Source organism: Lampetra fluviatilis, chromosome 11 (genome assembly GCF_964198595.1).
Source record: "Lampetra fluviatilis chromosome 11, kcLamFluv1.1, whole genome shotgun sequence".
In the NCBI taxonomy this organism is placed as follows: domain Eukaryota; kingdom Metazoa; phylum Chordata; class Hyperoartia; order Petromyzontiformes; family Petromyzontidae; genus Lampetra; species Lampetra fluviatilis.
In genome coordinates this window covers 5,499,095-5,521,815 of record NC_136285.1, presented here as the reverse complement: position 1 = coordinate 5,521,815, position 22,721 = coordinate 5,499,095, and the positions used below count along the sequence as shown (strand labels likewise).

At 43.4% G+C, this 22,721-nt stretch overlaps 1 protein-coding gene across 8 annotated transcripts in view; it reads left to right on the top strand.

Annotated features, from left to right (window-relative positions):
* The window catches only part of LOC144934742 (neuronal cell adhesion molecule-like), a 262,783-nt gene that overhangs the window by 146,539 nt on the left and 93,523 nt on the right, over positions 1 to 22,721 (top strand). For all 8 annotated transcript variants that reach the window (XM_078860837.1, XM_078860845.1, XM_078860840.1 and 5 more), the window contains 4 exons: positions 8,306 to 8,564; positions 9,752 to 9,769; positions 16,049 to 16,154; positions 21,846 to 22,042. In XM_078860837.1, coding sequence (XP_078716963.1) covers positions 8,474 to 8,564; positions 9,752 to 9,769; positions 16,049 to 16,154; positions 21,846 to 22,042 — 412 coding nt within the window. In that variant the 5' untranslated portion in view covers positions 8,306 to 8,473. The remainder of the gene's footprint in view (positions 1 to 8,305; positions 8,565 to 9,751; positions 9,770 to 16,048; positions 16,155 to 21,845; positions 22,043 to 22,721) is intronic.

The following is a 22,721-nucleotide window of genomic DNA, read 5'->3' as shown; positions in this document are numbered from 1 at the left end:
TGATATGCACTTTCATGGGCAATTCTCTAACATAGGGTTTCACTGTTATGCATGTATTCCATATGAATTATTTTTTCATGACATTTATACAATGTGCATAAAATTCAGCAAGAACACAACACATATCAACATTGTTTATGTAGGAATGGAACACTTCTATGTAAATATTCAAAACGTTACTTTGTGAATTAAAAATGGCTGTGGAATCCTATGGCAAAGCATGCGACAAACAATCAGGAGGGTGCGAGCTCAAATCCCAGTCAGGGCCTAACGAAGCCATCATCACTCTGTAGTTAATAAAAAATAATTGCCACTTTGTATGAAAGTCAACAGTGGCCATCCTGTAATGAGGGTCACATCCACCATGAGAATGTGGAGTTTTCACCACTGGCTTGGGACTGCTAACATAAATGATCACTGCCGTAATGCTCATTTGAGCAGAGAGACAGTGTTACGCTTTCCCTTTGTGAATCAAATACATTTTAGTCGAATTGAGGATTAAGCACTCCTGTGATAGCACAGTGCTGTCAAGTCAATGTGTGTTTCTTATGCTGGATTGTCTTGGCTCTGTGGTTGGTTAAGCTCCAGAGACTGTGCAGCCTCTGGATTAGGTGTCTCCCATGGGTACAAGTTAACGTGTCTTCGTGCTTAAATGAACACGGGCAGCTGTGAAATGTTCACCTTCCTGAAACGGTGACCCAGTATTGCATACTCAAGTATGCAAAAGGCAGTTAAACTGTGCACCTCATGTGAAAATATAAATAATGTATGGCCTGAATTTTAGAAGGTCGGAGTATATATAGATGAATTGTTACTTTTGCAAGGGAGACAACAGTTTACAGTAAATTAGTTTTATTAACCAAGCACAGTTGTTTGTAAATGGTATTGTGCATAGAATAATGTTTCTATCCCATTGAAACCTCCTTTGCCAGTAGCAAAATATGATAATTGGTTTTTTACCCTTTTATCTGGCAACAAAACTGACACCTTTTTTTTTTACAAGGAGTCATGTTTGCATTGACCACAATACATGCGGTTGGAATGCAAACAAAAAACACAACTTTGATAATGTATGCACTGTCCTTGAAGTTGATTGGTCCAGCCTAGTCTCACATGGTGTTGGACCAGATGACGCCAAAAGGCGTCAAAAGGCGTCATCTGGTCCAACACCATGTGAGACTAGGCTCTAAGAAAAGCTGTCTCGGGTGTGGACCAATCAATTTCAAGGACAGTGCATACATTATCAGAGTTGTGTTTTTTGTTTGTATTCCGACCGCAGGTATTGTGGTCAATGCAAACTTGTAAAAAAAAAAGTGTCAGTTTTGTTGCCAGATAAAAGGGTAAAAAAACAATTATCAATGTGTCTATCCTTAATGAGTGTGCTCATCTCCATTGATGGCACTGAGCTAGTGGTGACAATTCCAGAGGGATGATTAGACATGGCAACCACCAACCAAGATTTGAACTCTCTCTCTCAAAAAAAAGGTGAGTTAAGTGTCCTAACCACAGCACTGCAATTAGGCGACATCAAAAGCCACACCCACTTAGCGACCAGCGTCTGACCACTGCTGGCTAACGTATTTAAACACACGCGGTCCGCAGTAGCCCCCCCCCCCCCCCCCCGGGGGGCACATAGACACGTGTCAGGGAGCTTCTCGCAGCTGGACCGAAAGGTCTCGGACACTCCGGATGACCTCGCTCTGTTCCCCCGGACGCTTGAAGCCGCCGCGTCCGTCTATTGGAGGCGAGGCGAGCGAGAGAGGCGGCTGAAAGGGCAGCCCCCCACCCTCCCCCGGAGGGGTGTAAGGCTCGGGCGGGGGCCACTAATAACAGCGGGTGCATGGCAGCAGCTGTGGCATATGGGGGCTTGCATCGAGTGTCCCCCGCCCGGATGTGTGCGCCTGCCTCTGCTGCGGACGTCTGCTGCCCACTTTACGTAAAAGAATGAGGCTCACGGGGATGAGCTGGGAAGAAAAAAAAACTGCACGGCCAGCCTAATGGGGTCGAGAACTTGTGGTGCAGGCAATTAGCGACCCTGCGCGCAGTGAATTTGCGAGCAGAACTACAATCAGTCATGTGACATTTTGACCTCCGCATTGAATCATTTGTTTGCTCTTTAGAAATGTGCCACTGTGGTGTATTGGGCATGGTGGCACATGCACTGTTTTTAATCCAGTGCTTTAGTGGCAGGTTTTGGGCAACATGAAGAGGTCACTCTGTGTGAGACACCCACCTGCACGAAAACGAGGTGCTATCATATTCTTATGTTTTTTCGGTAAAGTCACGTAGGTAAAACATTAAAATTAATAAAAGTAAAATAGTAGGTGCTATCAATTTGCAGCATAGAACGTAGGCCGTTAATCCATACAGATTTGTGAAGGTGTGAGTCTTATTCCCTCACACTTTTCCACGGGAGTTTATTTTGCCACACACACAAAACCGTATTTGGCGTTTTTAAGGTCATCCATCCCAAGTAAGTTGTGGTTCAAGTAAGAGACCCACACGAAAGCATGCGAGTTCAAATCCAAGCCATGGGTTGTCTTGGCCCTTCATCCCTCCAGAATCGTTTGTTATGAGTACAGTACTACCTTGTGAGTACCCTGCGGTAGTAGAGTTATGATTCACGGCCCCACCAATGTATCCCCCTCCCCACACCACAGTTGGGTACATTTCTCATTTATTCTCTGTCACGTAAAAAGTCAAATTTTCTTCGTTAGCCTATATCTCACAGCATATAATTTGCTAACAGTTTGCATTAAGCCTGTGGTTAATTTCACGGGACACGTACGATTCAGTGCGCGTATTCAGAAAAAGTTTCAGAAAAAAATGTGCAGTAGCTTGGTGGTTCTTTACCAACCTCACGGCCTAGTAGTTCTGTCTGGGAGTTCCAAACTCTCTGTGGGATACCAGCCCTTGTCTCCAAAGTACTGAATAATAAGCGTGTGCTCCTGGCTATTTGTTTAAAAAAAATAATGATGTTAATTACATGAAATTCCCATTATAACATGTTTGCCAGCACCGCTGAGGCCTTGGTTTAAATACAGGCAGCTAGCCATGATTAGAGGATTTGACTCCCATAAATTTCCACATAAGCCACTTCGTCGCGCTATAATTAGTGATAGCCAGGTCGCTTAGTAAAAAGAGCTAAATAGGTCAGTGGGCCTTACCTGGTAAAATAAATAAATACAAATATTTGGTTAATAGCTATTAAACTGGGTTCTCAAGTATAGTCAATTGCACATATATATATGCTTTGACTACAGATATCATAGACAGGCAGGCCCAGCCTGAACATGACATTTTCCCTTGTGAACAAAAAACTTAGAAATAAGGAATACAAATTTGAACATAATCCTGTGATAATGGACCACATGTTTGTTATCCGCTCTGTGACTCGCGCACGCAAGTGTTACCTGACACATCCACGCATTATGACGCACTAAATATAAAAAAATCACGTTAAAACTACAAAATCGTTTATTACTCACTACATTCTTGGCACCCCTCACAGCTTTGAGCCTCCCTTGGAGGGACGATGAGTCTACTTCTGGCCGGGAGTTGAACTCGCATTTCTTATGCGTGTGGAATTTCTCCGTATGTGTATATTTGAAGGACAGCTTGTCACATTTAAAGTGAGTTCCCTTTCAAGATTGTATTATACACAACATTTTATTTACTTTAGAGCTATCTGTACTGGGTAGATAAACTGAGATGCCTATATCTTGTTTAAATGGATGCCCAACCAGCATAAAGATACGGGATATTTTTTTTCTCGAGGAAGATATGTGGAATTTGACCAGGGTTAGACGTATTATTGACCGGTATTGAGAATTTTTGTCAAGGTATCATGGTTAGCACCTTTGATCTTTATCGGACTGTGTTTCAAATAGATTTTTTTATCTTCACAAAATATATATAAATTAGGATTCTTCATTTTTATAACGTTATTCCATACATGTTGCTTTTAAGTCAGTAATTAAATACTCTTAAGTCGTTGCGAGTTGTGTATTGAGGCTCATAGAATGCATACACTATGTAAAACTAAATTGAACACACTGGCCATGAAATTTCACAATATAATCCATACACTCAGTGTCTGGGTAAACAAAACATGTCTACACACACATGCATATATATATTCACACAATTAAATAGGGTGTGTAAATACTATATGTACTCCACGTGCAGAACGTGTATTAAGGTCCTGGTTTTCCCAGAAACGTCCCTTTGTTGCAGTAGCTGTCCTGGGAAATCTGTAAATCTCTGACTCACGTTAGCGACTCACTGTGATCATTTTTTCCACGTAATTGTTATTATTATCTTGTTCTCAGTAGGCTAAAAGTCCCAGTTTTGTGTAATTTGTATAATAATACAGTCCTAAAAACGGCGCATTTGCTGGTATTTCTCCCCTCATCTGGCACTCAAATAGTCTTCTTCATCCAATGATATGTGGCAGTGTTTTAACCTCAGAGGTGGCAACCCTCACATGCATATGTGTTTATAAAGTTTAACATATACGGTAAATAGATATTACCCCTCCCCCCCCCCCCCTTTAGACTTGGTGTTCATTCCATTCAGTGAGAGCCAAGTAAAACACTTGTTTTAGGCAGGGTGAATCTAGAGGTCAATGGCAGGTGCATATATTGTTATTGGTTTTATATATCACAGCATACATGATATATGTCATGCACAACTGTATGCAGACACACACATACAGGGTGGGCCATAAGTCAGGACACAAAAGGTGATAATATTTATTTTAACAAATCACATAGGGTTATTTCATTTATTTTAACGAATGTTCAAACCAATTTCAATTAACGTAAATGCACGCATTAATTTTCTATTTAAATTAATCCAGGACTCTTTTTTAAGTATTACAGCTGCCTTCTTGAGCATACGTAAAAACGAATTGAACTCGTTCTTCTTTGGTACATTTTCTTTCCATGTTCAAATGTCATCTGAAAAGGAAGAAGACGAATTATATATCGATAACGATAATAGAGAAACGTTGATTTGAAGAATAAACAACTTGCAATATTTTAATGTCGGTGCGAAAATAAATTAAATAACCCTATGTGTCCTGACTTGTGGGCCACCCATATACCGGTATATACCCAGTGACCTGAGTTTGATTCTCTGCTGCGGGTAACATCAGTGACAAGTGAAACGTAAACCGGTTCTGGGGCCTCCCCCTCTTCGCGAACCCGCACTCAACCGGCGTGTTGAAGTATGCTCAAACAACCCCCACGACTGACACAGTGTGGGGAAGCCTTCGTGGATTTACAAGAGGGTTGTAAATGTGTTCATATAACATATATGTTGAACGTATAACACGGACAGCCCATTTACTCTGAATGTAACACGCGGGCGTGTGATCCATTGGGGCACCGCACTGTATCGAAGCAAGAGAGTAACTCCGATGGCAAGAAAAACATTAACATTTCTGATGCCCCAGGCTAAGTTGTTCAAGCCAAAGCGTTCTTTACAAGGCAGAGTGACACAACTACCGGGCGAGAGAACTCCAAGCTGATTTTCACGACGAGTGGTTGATACCTTGTTGACAGTGTGGGCGATGGGGCATGCCAGGGTTTTCAAAAACTATTGTCTCGGAGGCGTTTGCCGTCCCTTTTTTTAGCCTGCGTTTTAATTTTTCATCTGATGATTCAAGTCTAACTGCTTTGCGGCCCTGTGAATGACGGGTATGGATGATGTCATAAAAACTTATATCAGCCAACATGGTGGTTCGTGGTGGTGGTAGTGGTGATGGCGCAAGATATACATTTGAAATAAAAGTCTGAGGTGGCCAGGTGGCTCACGGGATTCATAATGGGCAAGTCATAGTATGTAGAGAGGAACATTGACATGGGTTCAAATCCAGGTTTCAGACACCCTTGATTAAAGCAGTGGTCTGTGAAAAATAACATTGCTATATTTGACTGAGGCTGACCTTGTGTGGAGGCCTAAGGCAGGTTCAGATTTCAACACAGGTGTGCATGGCCTAGAGCTGAATTGGAGTTTCCAGCATCATTGTAGAGTAAACTAATCACTGTTATATTTATACAGTAATATCAAAGACAATAAAAACCCCGTGTAGCCTTGATCATACTGTTGGGGCAAATTCTGTTTGCGAGCACCTATAAAGGCACGCATGGCGCACGAGAGGATGGTGTGGCCAAGAACACGTGTGGCCAAGAACACGCATGGCCAACTTCATCTCCGCAGGGTAATAGAAGAGTACAACACAATTGTCCCCCCCCCGCACCTCCGATTAGCACGGTTGGCTCCGTATGGTGCGAAAGAAGTTCTACATACATACAGGTCGTGGGTGTTAGGGTAACGTGTGGGTACTGCCACCTCTTCCAAGGCGTCTTGTCAGCATAAATGCAAAGGCCAATATACCCACGAGAGGCGGGCACTTCTGCCAGCGGTGGCATGGGCAAGACATTGCAGCGTCGCACCTTTTGCCCTTTCATTTGTCTGAAAGCAGCAGCAGCAGCGTTTGTCCAATGGAGACAGTGGCTTGCACTATAAATATGGATTTTTTTTTTTACCCTGGATAAAGATCCCTAATACATATGAGCACTGCCCAGTGTTCATTTGAACAGGGAGACAATGCTAATTTTATATTCATTACACAAATAATTTACCATCATGATATGTGCTATTGATGAAAAGGCTTAGGCTTCCCTATTGAAACGCAAGAATCCTAAACCATTAAGAATTTTCCCAGAAGGGATTTTCCTTAATCATATGACTCGGTCTGTAACTTGAAAGTTAGGGCGGAACGGAGTGCTAGGGGAAGTAACTTAGAGAATGCCAATGGAGTGGCTTCAAGTGACGATTTAGGCACATGTGCAGGCTCTTACATATGTATGCTGTTGGAATGTATTGATGTTTTTTTTTTCTCATGTTGTTGTTTTGATGCGGATGTGTGACTACCCCCCCCCCCTGTATATCATAAGCTCGGAATGTGCGGCTCAATCATAATGAAGCATAGCTTTGTTGCGGCGCTGGTTTACTCATCGTTCCCTGTGTGGGCTTGTGAATGTCCGATTCACATTGGAGTCGCCCCGAGTCTCGTTTTGTCTTCATGCGGTCACATTTTACAGAAAGATTTTTTTTTTAAATGTGTAATGTAATCTATGAGCTTTGGTTGTGAAGGAGAGTGAAACACGCTCCTGGTGATGCTCATCCATATTGGGGGACCGAGTCGGTGCTGGAATTTCACAATGTTGGCATCGGGCAGTTTGTCCACAGCGCAGCCAACTTTGACTTCCCATAAAGTATTAGAGCGATCATTTGAAGTGGCAATGGAGGGATGGTAGAAATTATAGGAATGAATGATTCTAACCTTCTGTTTGTGTGCCATATGTTGTAACCACAGATATTAAATTGCATATGTAGTGGTGCATATATGACAAAATAGTCGTTTTTGTTGCTATAGTCTCTGGTTTTATTTTAAAATATATATATGCATATGCAACACACACATTGTATAATGCCCTGCAGTGTGCCTTACAAAATAATTGGGGGAAACTATCATACACACACACAGGAAGCGCACACACATAATTATCTTGAAATTCTGAGCACAAACTAGCGATAAAGACAGGAAGTCAGAATGAAAAAAATCACAGCAACTATACAATTGTGGGCACTGCATGCGCAAAAAATCACCACCCCAACTACCACGGGAGCAAATTAGCTCCAAAACGAATGGAAGTGGCTGATCTATGAGTCTGCCTTTTGATTGCATGCATTCACTGCCTCGAATTGATAACACAAAAGCCTCTGATTGTGGCCCCCCATCACCCCTTTTAGAAGTGATTTCCACTCTGCAACGACCGCGTTGCCTTAATTCGGATGTCTTTCAATTTGCGGCAAAGGTGTTTGGGAAATAGTGGTCTCTCTTATTTTTTCTTCGCGGAATACCACCATTGCCACGAGCACCACCGCTGACCCTCATCATCGCCCCTCGCGGGTCACAGGAGGGCCCTCTCCTAGAGGTCGTGATGATCGGAGACGGGTGGTGTTCGGTGTTTCGAGCCGGCGGCCCTGATTGATGGTGTGGGTGGCTCTCGGGTCAGACGGGCACGCGCACAAGCGTGCGTGCGAGCGAGATAGGGGCCGAACGTTATTAATTTTGCGTCGCAGGTGACGTATGCGCGGGTGCTGCTATTGTCCTCACTGTCTGCTGCCCCTAATATGATGTTTCCTCACTCTCTCTTCCCCCTACCCCACTCCACCCCCCTGTCTCTCTCTCACTCTCCTCCCAATCTCTTGTTTTATTCCTGCCCTGCAGTTCGCCAGACTCACACGCGCACCGCGTGTGAGTCTGCTGAGTGTCGTGGAGAAATCTACACAGCAGCAGCATCAAGAGAAGCGACGCCGCAACTGATTTGTGGGAGTGCAGTGCTCGTCGCTTTATGTTTTACATTTATTTATTCAAGAACAAGTGGTAGCTGAGAAGATGGCTTCCCGTCGGAGGACGACTCTGTTTGAAGTAATGGTAGCACAGCTGCTTATGTGGCAGCTGTCAGCTCTCAATATTCCCCTTGACTGTAAGTACCCTCCCATAACATCGGTTTGATTAGTGGTCTGTGAAAGTGGCTGCCAAGGAGATTTCTGCCTTTGATTTTCTGTTTCACTTTCACGCTGGTGGTCCACCTTCACTTCTGTCTCCAGTCTTATGCTTACTTACCTGGCAGGGCAATATGTTTAATGATCTATTGAACACCATGTAGTATTTACAAATATGAATTACAATAACACAACTAAACTTAACTGTGTTTGTCCAGGAAAGCCTAAATTTGTGATGTATAGGAGAATATCACTGAGTCAACAAGACTTTTTTTCAGGACGATCCTGGCCAAATCTCTTCATGAGTGTTGGGCATTTGGGAGGAAACTGATAATTCAGAGAAAACGCATTGCATATGAGGGATAATAACTCAAATATCTGAACATATGGATCCAGTTCACTTGCTGAACTGTGATTTCCTTACCAACTTCACAGGCCAGTAGGTCTGTCTGGGAGTTCCAAATTATCTGTGGGATGCCAACTCTCGTCTCCAAAGTACTGAATAATAAGCGTGTGCTCCTGGCTATTTCTTTTTTTTTCAATTATGTTCCCATTATAACACATGAAGAACATTGACAGAGTAATCTCAGTCTTGTAGTTGTATCAAATTGAATGTAAGGAATTATTTGAACCATTGGCTACCTGGATAAAAGTCAACTTTTATTGAAAACATCAGAAGACCCTTTAAAATAATTAAATTCTCATCAGGTGCCATGGTGTCAAGTGCAGTCTCAAACTTTTGTTATCCACTTCATCTCTCTGGCTTCTTCATGTGTATGCTATAAAAAAGGGACATTGCCTGAAACGTCGACTATTATGTTTCCTTTTAAGGCCACAGTGTTATTAACGAATGTGTTAAGTATTTTTTGTCTTATCTGTGCTTGTGCACCAACTGCCTACGCAGCATCAACAAATCATTTGGATAAAAAAAATAGACACTTATGTTCTTAAAATGTCGGGTAATTTAGCGGAATTATTACAGTGTTAATATGACCCTTTTCTCTTCTTTGTGCGTGGACGTTAATGTATGAAGCCTACATTTAATTAAATGCATTATTCACAAGTGTGTTTTATTCATGTGACATGCACAATGTTCTCTCTATCCCTTTCTCTCTCGCACTAATCATATTTCTCTCCTCTTTTTACGAAACATTTCTTCTGGGATAAGACAAATTGCTTGAAGAGTGTAAGTGTGTTGTTTGGTTTTGTGCTGTGTAAACCATCCATGCCTCCTTGAACAACTTTAGTATCAGTTTGGCACGATAAAAATGTAATATATACACTTTTAACATAATCAAAATACATTTGCACTGCTTTTAATTTGATGTAAATATTGTTAAATATCATTTAAACGTGCTTTTGCTTCTAAAACAATTGAGTTGTTCATGGATTTATCCACTCATAAAGCTTTGATCAATATCCACACAATGATTCTGCATGTCGTTTAGTAACTGTTAATATTTGTGATTTTTCAAACGTTAGTTTAAAAAAGAGGGTAGTCCATTAAACTAACGGAATCATATAATTAAATGTACGTCCTCAATATATTGTTATCAATTATGAATGTTATTCAATACTTTAACTTTGGGCATTGCCGCCTGAGACTCCGTGAAGGTTATACAAATGTGTTAATTAACAGATACTATAGTGATGTCTATCATCCAGGAACGCTCTCAATTATTAATCAGGCTCTCTTCAAGAGGGGGCCCTGCTTTGAGTTATTTAGACAATGTCATTTCCTGATTGTTCCAGGAATTTACGTACAACTGAACACAGCAATAATGTCCAAGCATTCAAACTCCTCACCTCTCAGCCATTGAGCATATAAATTAATTATTGCTTTTTAAGAGTGCTTTTATGAAGTGTTCTTTGACCCAATTAATATTGTCTCCGATGCAAAGATGAGTGTTTTCCACCCAAATCTTCACGTGAACAATTGACATTCAACCCATTTCCATAGGAAAGCTGCATACCACAGTAAATCCTGAATCAATAGCCCGCTCGAATATTGTTAATACACAGCTTGCAGTCCGCCACGTCACAAATCAGCGAGCACTCTACGACGATTGTGATGGTGGCGGCGGTGGTAAAGACAACGATGAGGATCGTATGAAGACTTAAAATCCGGGGCCTTGTCTTAAACCGATAAGCACCAGCGATTTTTGCTGTTTTTTATTTCTCACCTCTGAGAGACCCCCCTGCTCCCGTTCATGATCTTTGTCTCGAGCCGTTGAGCTGCTTAATGGAGTTGAAATCCGTGCCTAATTCGAGGCGGGCATTTGACAGGACGCTCGGCCGAGATGATGGAGAGGCGTGCGGGGGGGGGCATTGTCTCAGTTCATGCCGTGCGGTCTTTACCCCGATTCATAATCCACCCAGGCATTAGTTTGTTTTTTTTCTCGTAATAAAATACCTTAATATAAAATGTGCACATGACGCAATCCATTTGCCGGCTTAAATAGATTACGCGTTGCGCAGGAAGAAATCTGCACCGTGATTGAGTTTTTGCCCCTTGGCTTTATTTCGTTCAGTTATTCCGTGTATATTTTTGACGGTTAAAAAATGAAAATTTACCGCATGCTCGACGAGCCCAATTTCTATGGTAGGCGAATTTGTCGTGATAATAAATCACATGCAATGCCAGGCAAACATCCTTTTTTTTGCATGCACTCTCTTGCACAGCATTGCTCGCACTAAATTCTGTTGACACGTATAAATTTGAAACACCTTTGAAACACACGGCCAAGGAAGTGATTCTTTGAAATTGAACCCGAGGAAATATGTCAAGCAAAATAATTATTTTCAATAAGAAAGTTATATTTTTGTTTCAGTTTCCGAACACTGTTTCAGATAACTAATAAGTAAGTTTATTTAAATACGTTCATAATTACACGAAAACAATGATCAACGTACAGAAATATATAGATAAATATTATGTAACGAGGAAATAACCTAATATGTTACGCATCTCTTTTGCAAGCCAAAACGAATATATATTTTACATCAACACAAATCTGCATCATCAACGTAATAATATTAACTTTTCATCATGCAAAGCAGTAGCCAAATTAATATAAATATATTGCAAAATTATACTGCGTGAAAACACGTGCAAATCCTTACCAATGCCGCAGCATCGTAGCTTCCGGAAGTCATCAGAAAGGGTAAAAATACAGTTCTGAACGATCATCCACCTCTGAAATAATAATAATATTGCACTTTATTACTGTTACAGTCTTTCATTTCCAAACATTCTTTATTATAACAGAAGCTACGCTACAACGTATAGGATTAACGCCATATCGCTGTTGAGCACTTGTTCACAATACTTGTGCCGTTGCATTGCTGTGTCGTGTTTTGTGTGCATGAACCATTAGTCACGTTCATATATACAGCACGTAGAACATCTGTATATATCATAAGTATGAGTCTATCTTCAGTGGGGTTGATAACATGAGTACCAAGGATAGGGATTTACAATTAAAACCACTTTTATGCAAACTAATCTCAAAGCTTTGTAAGAAAGAAGGGTCATTGACTCGACAGGCCACATCACAGGTCGTCGGTTATGAGTGTAGCAAACAAGGGAGGGAATGGAGTAGCGGGAAATGCACGGGGCGAGGGAATTCGACAACCCCCAGGAGGAGCCCACAGGGGTTCAATATGCACGAAAGACAAACTTCGTTGCCAAGAACAAAAGAATTACTATGCAGACACATTGTAAACTATCTTGCCGTCAGTACATGCGAACATTCGGTTGATGCTATTTTCAGAATCTTATAAAGCCTCACCTTTAAAGAATAGCACATTTAAACGATGATAGAATATGTCAATGGGGATTGAAGTCAATGTCAGTGTCCCCCTAGTACAGAGGTCGGCAACCAAAATAACAAGAAGAGCCATTTCTTTCCAATTCGGTACAAAATTCAGTATTTCAAGAGCCGCAATGCATCTGAGTACATACTGTACATACGTACATATCGTCAAGAAGCAGCCCGTAAAGAGCCGCATGCGGCTCCGGAGCCGTAGGTTGCCGACCCCTGCCCTAGTAGTTTAAAACAAAGGGGTAGTGGCTCATCTCCATCAGGAGTCCTGGATCAGTTGTGGAAATTCCATATTCCTATGGCCAAGATAAGTACAGTATGTCCATACAACAAGCACAATTGACTTCCAAAAAAGTTTAACTCAATTTATCAACCCCACACGAATTATGGACTGACAATATGTAACAATATGTGTGAAACTCAATGTGTGTGTGTTGCATATACAGTACGGTACTCCATACTCAAACGGTCGTACTTAATAAGATTTGTTATTCTTTGACGATAAAACATGACATTATTTGCCTGCTTGCATGCTTAAAATGAACATATTTTGCAGGTAAATATCTTCAGAAAAATAAACCCTGTTGTTATTATTACCAGAGGTGTGGACTCGAGTCATGTGACTTGGACTCGAGTCAGACTCGAGTCATGAATTTGATGACTTGCGACTCGACTTGGACTTGCATAACAATGACTTTGTCCCACCTATGAGATGTGGACTCGAGTCATGTGACTTGGACTCGAGTCAGACTCGAGTCATGAATTTGATGACTTGCGACTCGACTTGGACTTGCATAACAATGACTTTGTCCCACCTATGAGATGTGGACTCGAGTCATGTGACTTGGACTCGAGTCAGACTCGAGTCATGAATTTGATGACTTGCGACTCGACTTGGACTTGCATAACAATGACTTTGTCCCACCTATGAGATGTGGACTCGAGTCATGTGACTTGGACTCGAGTCAGACTCGAGTCATGAATTTGATGACTTGCGACTCGACTTGGACTTGCATAACAATGACTTTGTCCCACCTATGAGATGTGGACTCGAGTCATGTGACTTGGACTCGAGTCAGACTCGAGTCATGAATTTGATGACTTGCGACTCGACTTGGACTTGCATAACAATGACTTTGTCCCACCTATGAGATGTGGACTCGAGTCATGTGACTTGGACTCGAGTCAGACTCGAGTCATGAATTTGATGACTTGCGACTCGACTTGGACTTGCATAACAATGACTTTGTCCCACCTATGAGATGTGGACTCGAGTCATGTGACTTGGACTCGAGTCAGACTCGAGTCATGAATTTGATGACTTGCGACTCGACTTGGACTTGCATAACAATGACTTTGTCCCACCTATGAGATGTGGACTCGAGTCATGTGACTTGGACTCGAGTCAGACTCGAGTCATGAATTTGATGACTTGCGACTCGACTTGGACTTGCATAACAATGACTTTGTCCCACCTATGAGATGTGGACTCGAGTCATGTGACTTGGACTCGAGTCAGACTCGAGTCATGAATTTGATGACTTGCGACTCGACTTGGACTTGCATAACAATGACTTTGTCCCACCTATGAGATGTGGACTCGAGTCATGTGACTTGGACTCGAGTCAGACTCGAGTCATGAATTTGATGACTTGCGACTCGACTTGGACTTGCATAACAATGACTTTGTCCCACCTATGAGATGTGGACTCGAGTCATGTGACTTGGACTCGAGTCAGACTCGAGTCATGAATTTGATGACTTGCGACTCGACTTGGACTTGCATAACAATGACTTTGTCCCACCTATGAGATGTGGACTCGAGTCATGTGACTTGGACTCGAGTCAGACTCGAGTCATGAATTTGATGACTTGCGACTCGACTTGGACTTGCATAACAATGACTTTGTCCCACCTATGAGATGTGGACTCGAGTCATGTGACTTGGACTCGAGTCAGACTCGAGTCATGAATTTGATGACTTGCGACTCGACTTGGACTTGCATAACAATGACTTTGTCCCACCTATGAGATGTGGACTCGAGTCATGTGACTTGGACTCGAGTCAGACTCGAGTCATGAATTTGATGACTTGCGACTCGACTTGGACTTGCATAACAATGACTTTGTCCCACCTATGAGGTGTGGACTCGAGTCATGTGACTTGGACTCGAGTCAGACTCGAGTCATGAATTTGATGACTTGCGACTCGACTTGGACTTGCATAACAATGACTTTGTCCCACCTATGAGATGTGGACTCGAGTCATGTGACTTGGACTCGAGTCAGACTCGAGTCATGAATTTGATGACTTGCGACTCGACTTGGACTTGCATAACAATGACTTTGTCCCACCTATGAGATGTGGACTCGAGTCATGTGACTTGGACTCGAGTCAGACTCGAGTCATGAATTTGATGACTTGCGACTCGACTTGGACTTGCATAACAATGACTTTGTCCCACCTCTGATTATTACTGATTGTAGCTGAATGTGAGTGCAGATTTGGAAACGAGGCATGCTTTCCTGCACACACAATACGTTCGTGCATCTACGCATTATTTGTATATTAGACATTAGTAAAAAAAAAAAATCTACCTTTGAGGAAATTTTACATTTCAAAAAGGGAATTTTGGTGAGTGTTAGACTCAGCAAATTGTAAGCCATTGAAAATAGAATTTGCAGTCAGATTGTCAACTTACCGTATTAAAAAAGAAATAATTATAAGTGAGAACTAGACAGATGTTAACATTACTCACTCACGACTCAAAAATAATTGCATCTATAATCCGGTCAAGACGAAAGCTGTTCATTAAATATAGATAAAAAAGTAAAGGGGAGTGATTTTATGGCCTTCAAATGTAAATCATTGCAACGTTGAGCATAGAAAATGCTTCTAAGATTTGTTGATGCTTGATCAGAAAATCCCAACAAATATACTGCTATACAGCACTTGTGCATGCGTTGTATGAGGACACACACAAGATGCATGAAATTTGATTGATGACACCCATCACTCATCCAATTTGTTAAAAGTCCCCATCTCATTGTTGACATCACCTCCGTGCCATACGCATTGGCTGGCTTGGCTGTGTGGGGCCGTAGGGAAGCCTGCAGGCTCATTACTCGTCACCCATTAACGGTGTCCCATTCCCAATGGTGAAAACCGGCCCTGAGGCTCCCCTGACATCAATCTCGCGCCTCTGCCAAGGTGACAACACGTGCTCACCCGCGTTTCTCCGCACGCCACCGTCCGCACGCCTCCCTTAGCCCCCTGCTACTGCGCCGAGTCACGGCAGAGGAGGGTGTTAAGTGGCTTTGTCTAATCATCACCCAACGCGGGGCCGATAGAAGGAGATGTGTGACGCTGTGGTCAGGGGCGTGCATCAGGAGTGGATAGTGCCAGTGCAATAAGAACTTCATAGGGAATCAACAGTGGCTGTCCCATGGAGAGACATACAAACGTGGAATTTCCACCGCTAACCGAGGGCTTGTTTGAGCAGGGGGACAGAGTCCGTGTACAGGTTGCCTACAACGCGCGTAGTATTTGTATTCGTGTACACGTGTGTGCACTCATTGTTTAAGCGGCGCTGCTGCTGCTGCTGCTCAAATAACAGCGTTACCTTTGTTGCCACCTGCAGTCAAACAACCTCCAACCATCACGGCTCAGTCACCAAAGAACTACATTGTGGACCCCCGAGACAACATTGAGATTCAGTGTGAAGCTAAGGGCAACCCACCACCAAGGTAACACGCACGCGCACAATGAGAATGAATCCCCCGTATAGCTTCAAAACGACTGTTGGGGCAAGTGATTTTATCGAGCGCCTATGAAGGCCGGCACGGCACACTAGGAGGTGGGTGGCCTGCACCACGCCTTGCCGCCTTTGTCTCCCTCGTGGCGATGTTTGCACACCGCACCCGGTACTCATTTGACGCTGAGTCGACTTAGGGGTGGCCCAGGACCAGTTCAGATGATTTTCACTGGTGATGATCTTCACTGGTGTTGGCAGTGAGCGGGAAACGAACTCGGGTTGCTGGGTTCATTCCCACACACGCACGCACACACACACACACATAAGCACACAAAGACATACTGACACAAACCCAGAGCCAAGGTGCAATGTCGAGAGTGTCAGAGCAAGTGCTGTTAGCATAACTCTCTTAGGGTTATCGTGGTGGCTGAGCATAATACAGGAGGTTGTGAGAAGAAGAACAAGAAGCATTGCATTAGCAGGGTGGGTTTTTTGATGGATTTCATAAAACGCTTTTTAAATGTCGAGATGTCAACCGTAGCATTTGAAAGATTGTTGTTTGAGGCAGGAGTAATGTCTGTTAATGCACGGGTCAGAAAGGTGGACTCTTACAAAGCAACTACTAAATAAGCTTTTGGCTATGAATGGTGGTACATGTGGAAAATGTGAGAAAGTTAATGGAGGAAGGATAGGGCAAGCAATTTGGAAGATGGGTATTTTAAAAAAATTCTGGCCTTTAAACAGATGTATGTGAAACATGCTCGGAATTTCGTTGAAGAATAGGGTAAGCAACTTGGAAGGTTGGAATAGAAAACGGCAATGTGTACTGAGGAACGGGAGGTTGCAATGGGTGGGGCATTGTGTGCAGTTAGGGCAGGATACTGAAGCAGGCTTTGGATGCTCAGGGGTGGGCAAGCAACCTTTGTGGTAGAGTATCAACTTTACAACAAATATGGGATCTTGCTGATGAAAGGACGTGATGGCGAGATGTGGGGGAATCAACAGCATTGACTATGATGACCTCTTGACCCTTGGTGGCATGTAAAGAGGAGATGTGGCCAGCACCATTGTTTTCTTGACAGTCTTTGTCTTCCCATTTCTCAGGTTCATGACCACTCTGCACGAGTTACTCAGTTCAGGCTGAGTTGACCTGGAGAATACTCGATTTTTGGATTTGGTTGCCGATTGAATTTTATGAATTACATTAAAAAATAAACCTGTCTCCTGGCTAAAATGAGTAAATGGGTGGAATATCCAGTGGCGGAGATTCCACATTTACAATTCAGACATTCGTGGCTTGATAGGAAACCGTTGATTAGCTACCAAAAATTGGCAAATATTGTATCAACCCCAAAAGGATGATGGGCTAAGTAGACCACCAACTGAGATTTAAATTCAACCGTCTCAATTGTTTCTATTCTATTCTTGCGTATGTCAATATAAGCATGCGCTAAATGTCAATGTCCGCTAGGCATGAGAGAGCTTCGGGAGAGAATTCATGTCGTTACTATTCCTCCGTTGAAGGAGTGCAAATTTCAGTGGTTTATGATACGGTACATAGCTTGCTTTGCTTGGCCACAATCATACAGTGGCCTGCCTTTAATTTTCTATTCATGGAGCTGCTGTGTGCATCGGCCTGTTAATGTTCTGATGCCGTTGATGGTCCCACCGCCGGTATCTTAGAGGAATGTCAAAGCCAAGCGGTGTCATTTTTGGGTCTCAGATGAGGTATTCATTCTGGTCGTCCACGTTCTGGATCTGGGTGAGATTAGGATGAGACAAGTCCGACCTAGAGCTACTGTGCTTTCAGGTTAATAGTTTATAATCATATGATAACGACTTTTTTATCTTGGAAAGTGCCTCTGAGTCATCGAGTAAGAATGTTTAAGCTTCTAAGGACAACCTGTGACTTGACGGGATTTCACTTGCATTGCCTTGTTCTCATAAATCTAATAACTTTCCAGAATCGGAAGCATTTAAAACACCTCAACGGCACATAAACCACGATTCATTTCCATTTGCACAATGTTTCACGTTAAAAATGAAACATTTAGGCATTTGTACGTATAAAGTGAACGACGCAAAAATGTTGTCTTAATCAAAAAAAAGGAAGCTTAAAAATGGAAGGCCTCTCAAAGAATCTTCGTTCGCAGAACGTCAAGGAAAATGGTGGTAGTGTCACATATCCTAAAAAAAATAAAATCGCGTAAAATAATGGCAGCACAGTCTTGCGACTATCAAAGCAGGGACATGTAAGGGAGCACAGTCGATGACAGTCTCTCTTGAAATGCAGTGGATGGAGAAAATCACTCAACCGTGATCTTGCGAGGTTCCTTTTCGATCTGGCAACAGTCTTGCAACAAAACATAGGATCCATCGAGTGTTTGGATTTGCATTAAAAATAAAAAATAAATCCTCAAGGAAACATTTTTTCAACCCAGTTGAGTTCATTGCTCTTTATTTTATTGCATGAAAGTCCACTGGCACAGAAAGTCTCGTTTAGAGCTGGGATATCCAATTATTAAAGTAATCAATTATTAATATCAGTTTGATTACTCAACCAATCGGATAGCACATTTGACAACCTCGGTTGTCAAATGTGCTGCTGGACGGGAGGTCAAGAGCTAAACCTTGGTGATGTAATCCGCATTATCAGCCGCGTCACGCGGGGCGTGGCTCGTCCGTGGGTTCCTGCCTTCATGCGGCACGGCGTGGAGGAGGTTGCCGTCTTTAAATGGGCCCGAGTAATCAAACACACCTAAAAAATCACTACAATTTTTAGTAAATTTATCGACTTAACCGATAAATCGTCCCAGCTCTAGTCTCCTTTGCAACAGTGACCTTGATTTATGCAACTGACGGACAGAATACAAAAACACGCGTCCAAAAATTCCACTCCACAGCCACGTACGAGGGAGGCATCCACCAGTATCTCTTCACATCGCAGCCACCCACATAAATCAAGGTGTTGTTGCTTAAGAGGGACCCGTGGTAAAACAATACCACCGATATGCGATGTCACATATCCACGCGGAAATCTTATGCTGCCCACAGCTCTTTTAAAGTGACACACGCCTGCTCATCAATTGCGGTCGCGTTTGGTGATGGGTGTGTGTGGGGGGGGTGGCGTTTGTCCCACTGGGAACGTGGCGTCTAAAAAGCTTTTGGTGCCGAGCGAGCGGAGAGCCCAATGTAATCACACTCGCGTAATGCGCCGCTGTAAAAGCATTGTCCCATCAGCCCGCTTACATCAGCACTGTCATTAATGCCTGCCACCGTGTCGATGCGATTGCCAACCGCACTCCTCTCCTGCCAGAGTAAAGGCCACGTGCCACTGTGCGTATTAAGTTTTTTTTTTTTGCACGTCTATTGGATTATATGAAACGCAATAGCCTTGACACGTTATTTAATTACCGTATCATGCTTAATCTATACTGCCCATCTGCTACTGGCCAGATTTTATTTCGTCTGAGAGGTGTAATAAGGCTGAGAGTCTCGGCAGATTTTAAGCTGCTGTGTTTTGGTGGTATCATTGTGAGCCCAGTAATTTTTCTCCCACGAGTGGGCTTTTCCAACTTTTTGAGATATGTTATTGTGAAATCTTCCATAAACCCAGCAGCAGCATCGTTATTATTTTCCTCATCAACATCATTTTGAGCAACTGCAGTAGCAGCAATCATCATTATAAAGACCGTCAAGCATTGCTTTGCAACACTTTTACCCATAGATTGTTCACTGCCTGTCGAGCCCACAGAAAGCAACCAGAAAGTGACAATGTATGTAATGGTGTTCTTCTAATTGTAGCTGCCAACACTAGCACACACTCGAATAATGCTTTTGAATAATGCCACCGTTTAGCCAAAGTTACCCCTTTATATTTAAAATGCCAATTAATGCATCGCAATGAGTTCTCACCTGCTAAAATAATCTCACCCACTCACCGATGTATTATTAGCACCGCAAATGGACAGAATTGTTTCGATAAAATATCACGCAATTTCAGAAAAGCCCATCTGCTTTACGTCACTCGCAATCATTCTGAGGGTGACGTTAGTGCCCTGGATTTGTTGGCCGCACTTAGCAGAAGATAACCAAGAGAAAGGCTCACGATGTGATGAAGATCATTACCAGCAGTGGTCGGAGCCCTATTAGAGGATGAAAATCAGCAGCTCACTCTATACGGCTTGACACGGTATCACAATGCCACCAGTAATTGCTATGCTCAGCTTTTTGCCTTCAGCATTTGAGACACCAGACTAAATGTAACAGTAAACAACTGTTGTGCATTGTTTAAAAACATATCTTTAACATTTTGTTTATCAAACAAAAATATTTTGAGTGTGCCTGGGAAAAATAAGTTGTATTTTTAATGCGTAATAATTATTTTTAATGCTGAGGGCAATAAAATTGCCATGATTAGAATGTGATCCCATCTTCTTTGGTTAAACACTAACCACATGGTAGGCACTACGATTAAAAGTTTGACTTTAAATTGTATTGTTGTGAGTTCAAATCCCAGCCAGGGGTCAACTCAGCCCATTATTAATGCTGTTTTGTGTCTAATCTAAATTGGTGCATAAATTGCCCCTCACAATGATAATGTGGAGTTTATATCACTATCTCAAGGAATACCAAAAATAACCACACAAAAATACATTACATCTATGTTCTGATTGAATTTGATTCATTTAACTTCTTATGTATAAACAATGTTTGTACATTTGCATGCGGTGAACATTTTTGCAGAGCATCTATACGGCATGCCCCAAATATGGATAAAGCGGTCTGCAAAGGCAATTTAGAATTAGGGATTTGCGTCATCAAATTAAACTTCCATTCAGAATTCTTGCAGGCCAGTGTATATGTCTTGTGTGTGTGTTAGGGAATGGCTCATGGAAGATAATTTAATACAACTACTTCTAAGATCCCTTCAAGTGATCTGCTTATCCATGGGGGTGCACTGTGCCACATGCCTTGCTGCAGAGAAAGTCATTTGTGGAAGTCAAACCGATATTATTATTTTACTTCTTACAGCTGCTATGTAGGCAAAGTAATGCAGAAAAATAATGTGTGTGTGCTTATGTATTCGTGATCATGCTGAGACCATTAGCTCACTACAATGAAACCCCCAGCTTATCGCAAGCAGCTGGATGCCTGCATTTGAAGCACTGGATCCCAGCGGTGCCAGTTCAGCACCCTGACCGAATCTACCCGGCTACTTCAGATTGTATTGTTTATTCCCGGACTCTGGAATAATCCATACAAACGCCTGAGTGTGTGTGTGTGTGCATTGTTGCCGGGTGGCTAAAGCACAGCAAGTTGGCACAGTAGGGGTCACAGGTGGAGTATCAGCCAGTCATCTCGGTCATCTCAGTCAGTCGACCCGTGGCACCTGGGTCTGCCCCGTGACCTCCTGCCAGCGGGTGTTCGACACTTCACGTGGCCTTAAGGTGCACATGGTCTGACACAAGTGTCGTGGTGACGTCACCGCCACTTAGTGGCGAATGGCGGTTGTTGTTGTTGACTCTGCTGAGACCACAACTCAGTTACACTCCAGCACCTAGTTTCATCACTGACAGGTTAGAAAGCCAGAACCATACTCAGGGCTTCAGCACTGCTGAGCTCAGTGCTCTGCTCCCCGAGACCTTTCTTCACGATGTGCATTCGACGATGCCTCCCGCAGCTTCCACTGGACGAAGGACGGCGTCGATTTCCACCCGGAGGCCGACGAACGCGTGCAGATGCGCGCCGACTCGGGGACGCTCGTCGTGGACGTGGTTGGGGGCGGCCGGGCCGAGCGCTACGAGGGGGAGTACCAGTGCCGAGCGAGCAACAGCGGCGGCACGGCGCTGTCCGACCGCATCACCGTGCAGCTCTCGAGTACGGGGGCAGCGCACACGCGCGCGCACACACACGCGCGCACACACACGCACAGAGACAAAGATCCCCCGTATAGCCTTAACAGACTGTAGGGGCAAGTGCTGTTAGAGAGCACCTATATACACGAGGGGGTGGGTGGCCAGCACCACGCCCGACCGCCTTTGTCTCCCCAGTGGCGATGTTTACACACCGCACCAGGTACTCATTTAAGGCTGAGTCGACCTAGGGGAGGCCCAGGACCGGTTCAGATAATCGTCACTGGTGTTGGCCGTGAGCGGGAATCGAACCCGGGTCGCCAGGTTTATAGCGCAGCGCGCTAACCGCTACACTGCCACTCCCCACTACACACACACATGCACACACACACACATGCACACACACACACGCGCACACACACGCACGCGCACACACACGCACGTGCACACACACATGCACACACACGCACGTGCACACACACACACGCACGTGCACACACACACACACGCGCACACGCACAGCAGCAGCAGCTACAGCCTCCGCGACATTTCGCTTACTTCACACCAGCGGCATTGCTGCTACAACGTGACTAATACTCGTAGTCTATAAGAGTGGTGATTCATGACGATTGAGTCGTGCAAGCAGAATTATGCTGAAGGGACGCTGTTGTTCGAAACGGCTTCACGGTTTTGCTTGTCTTGAA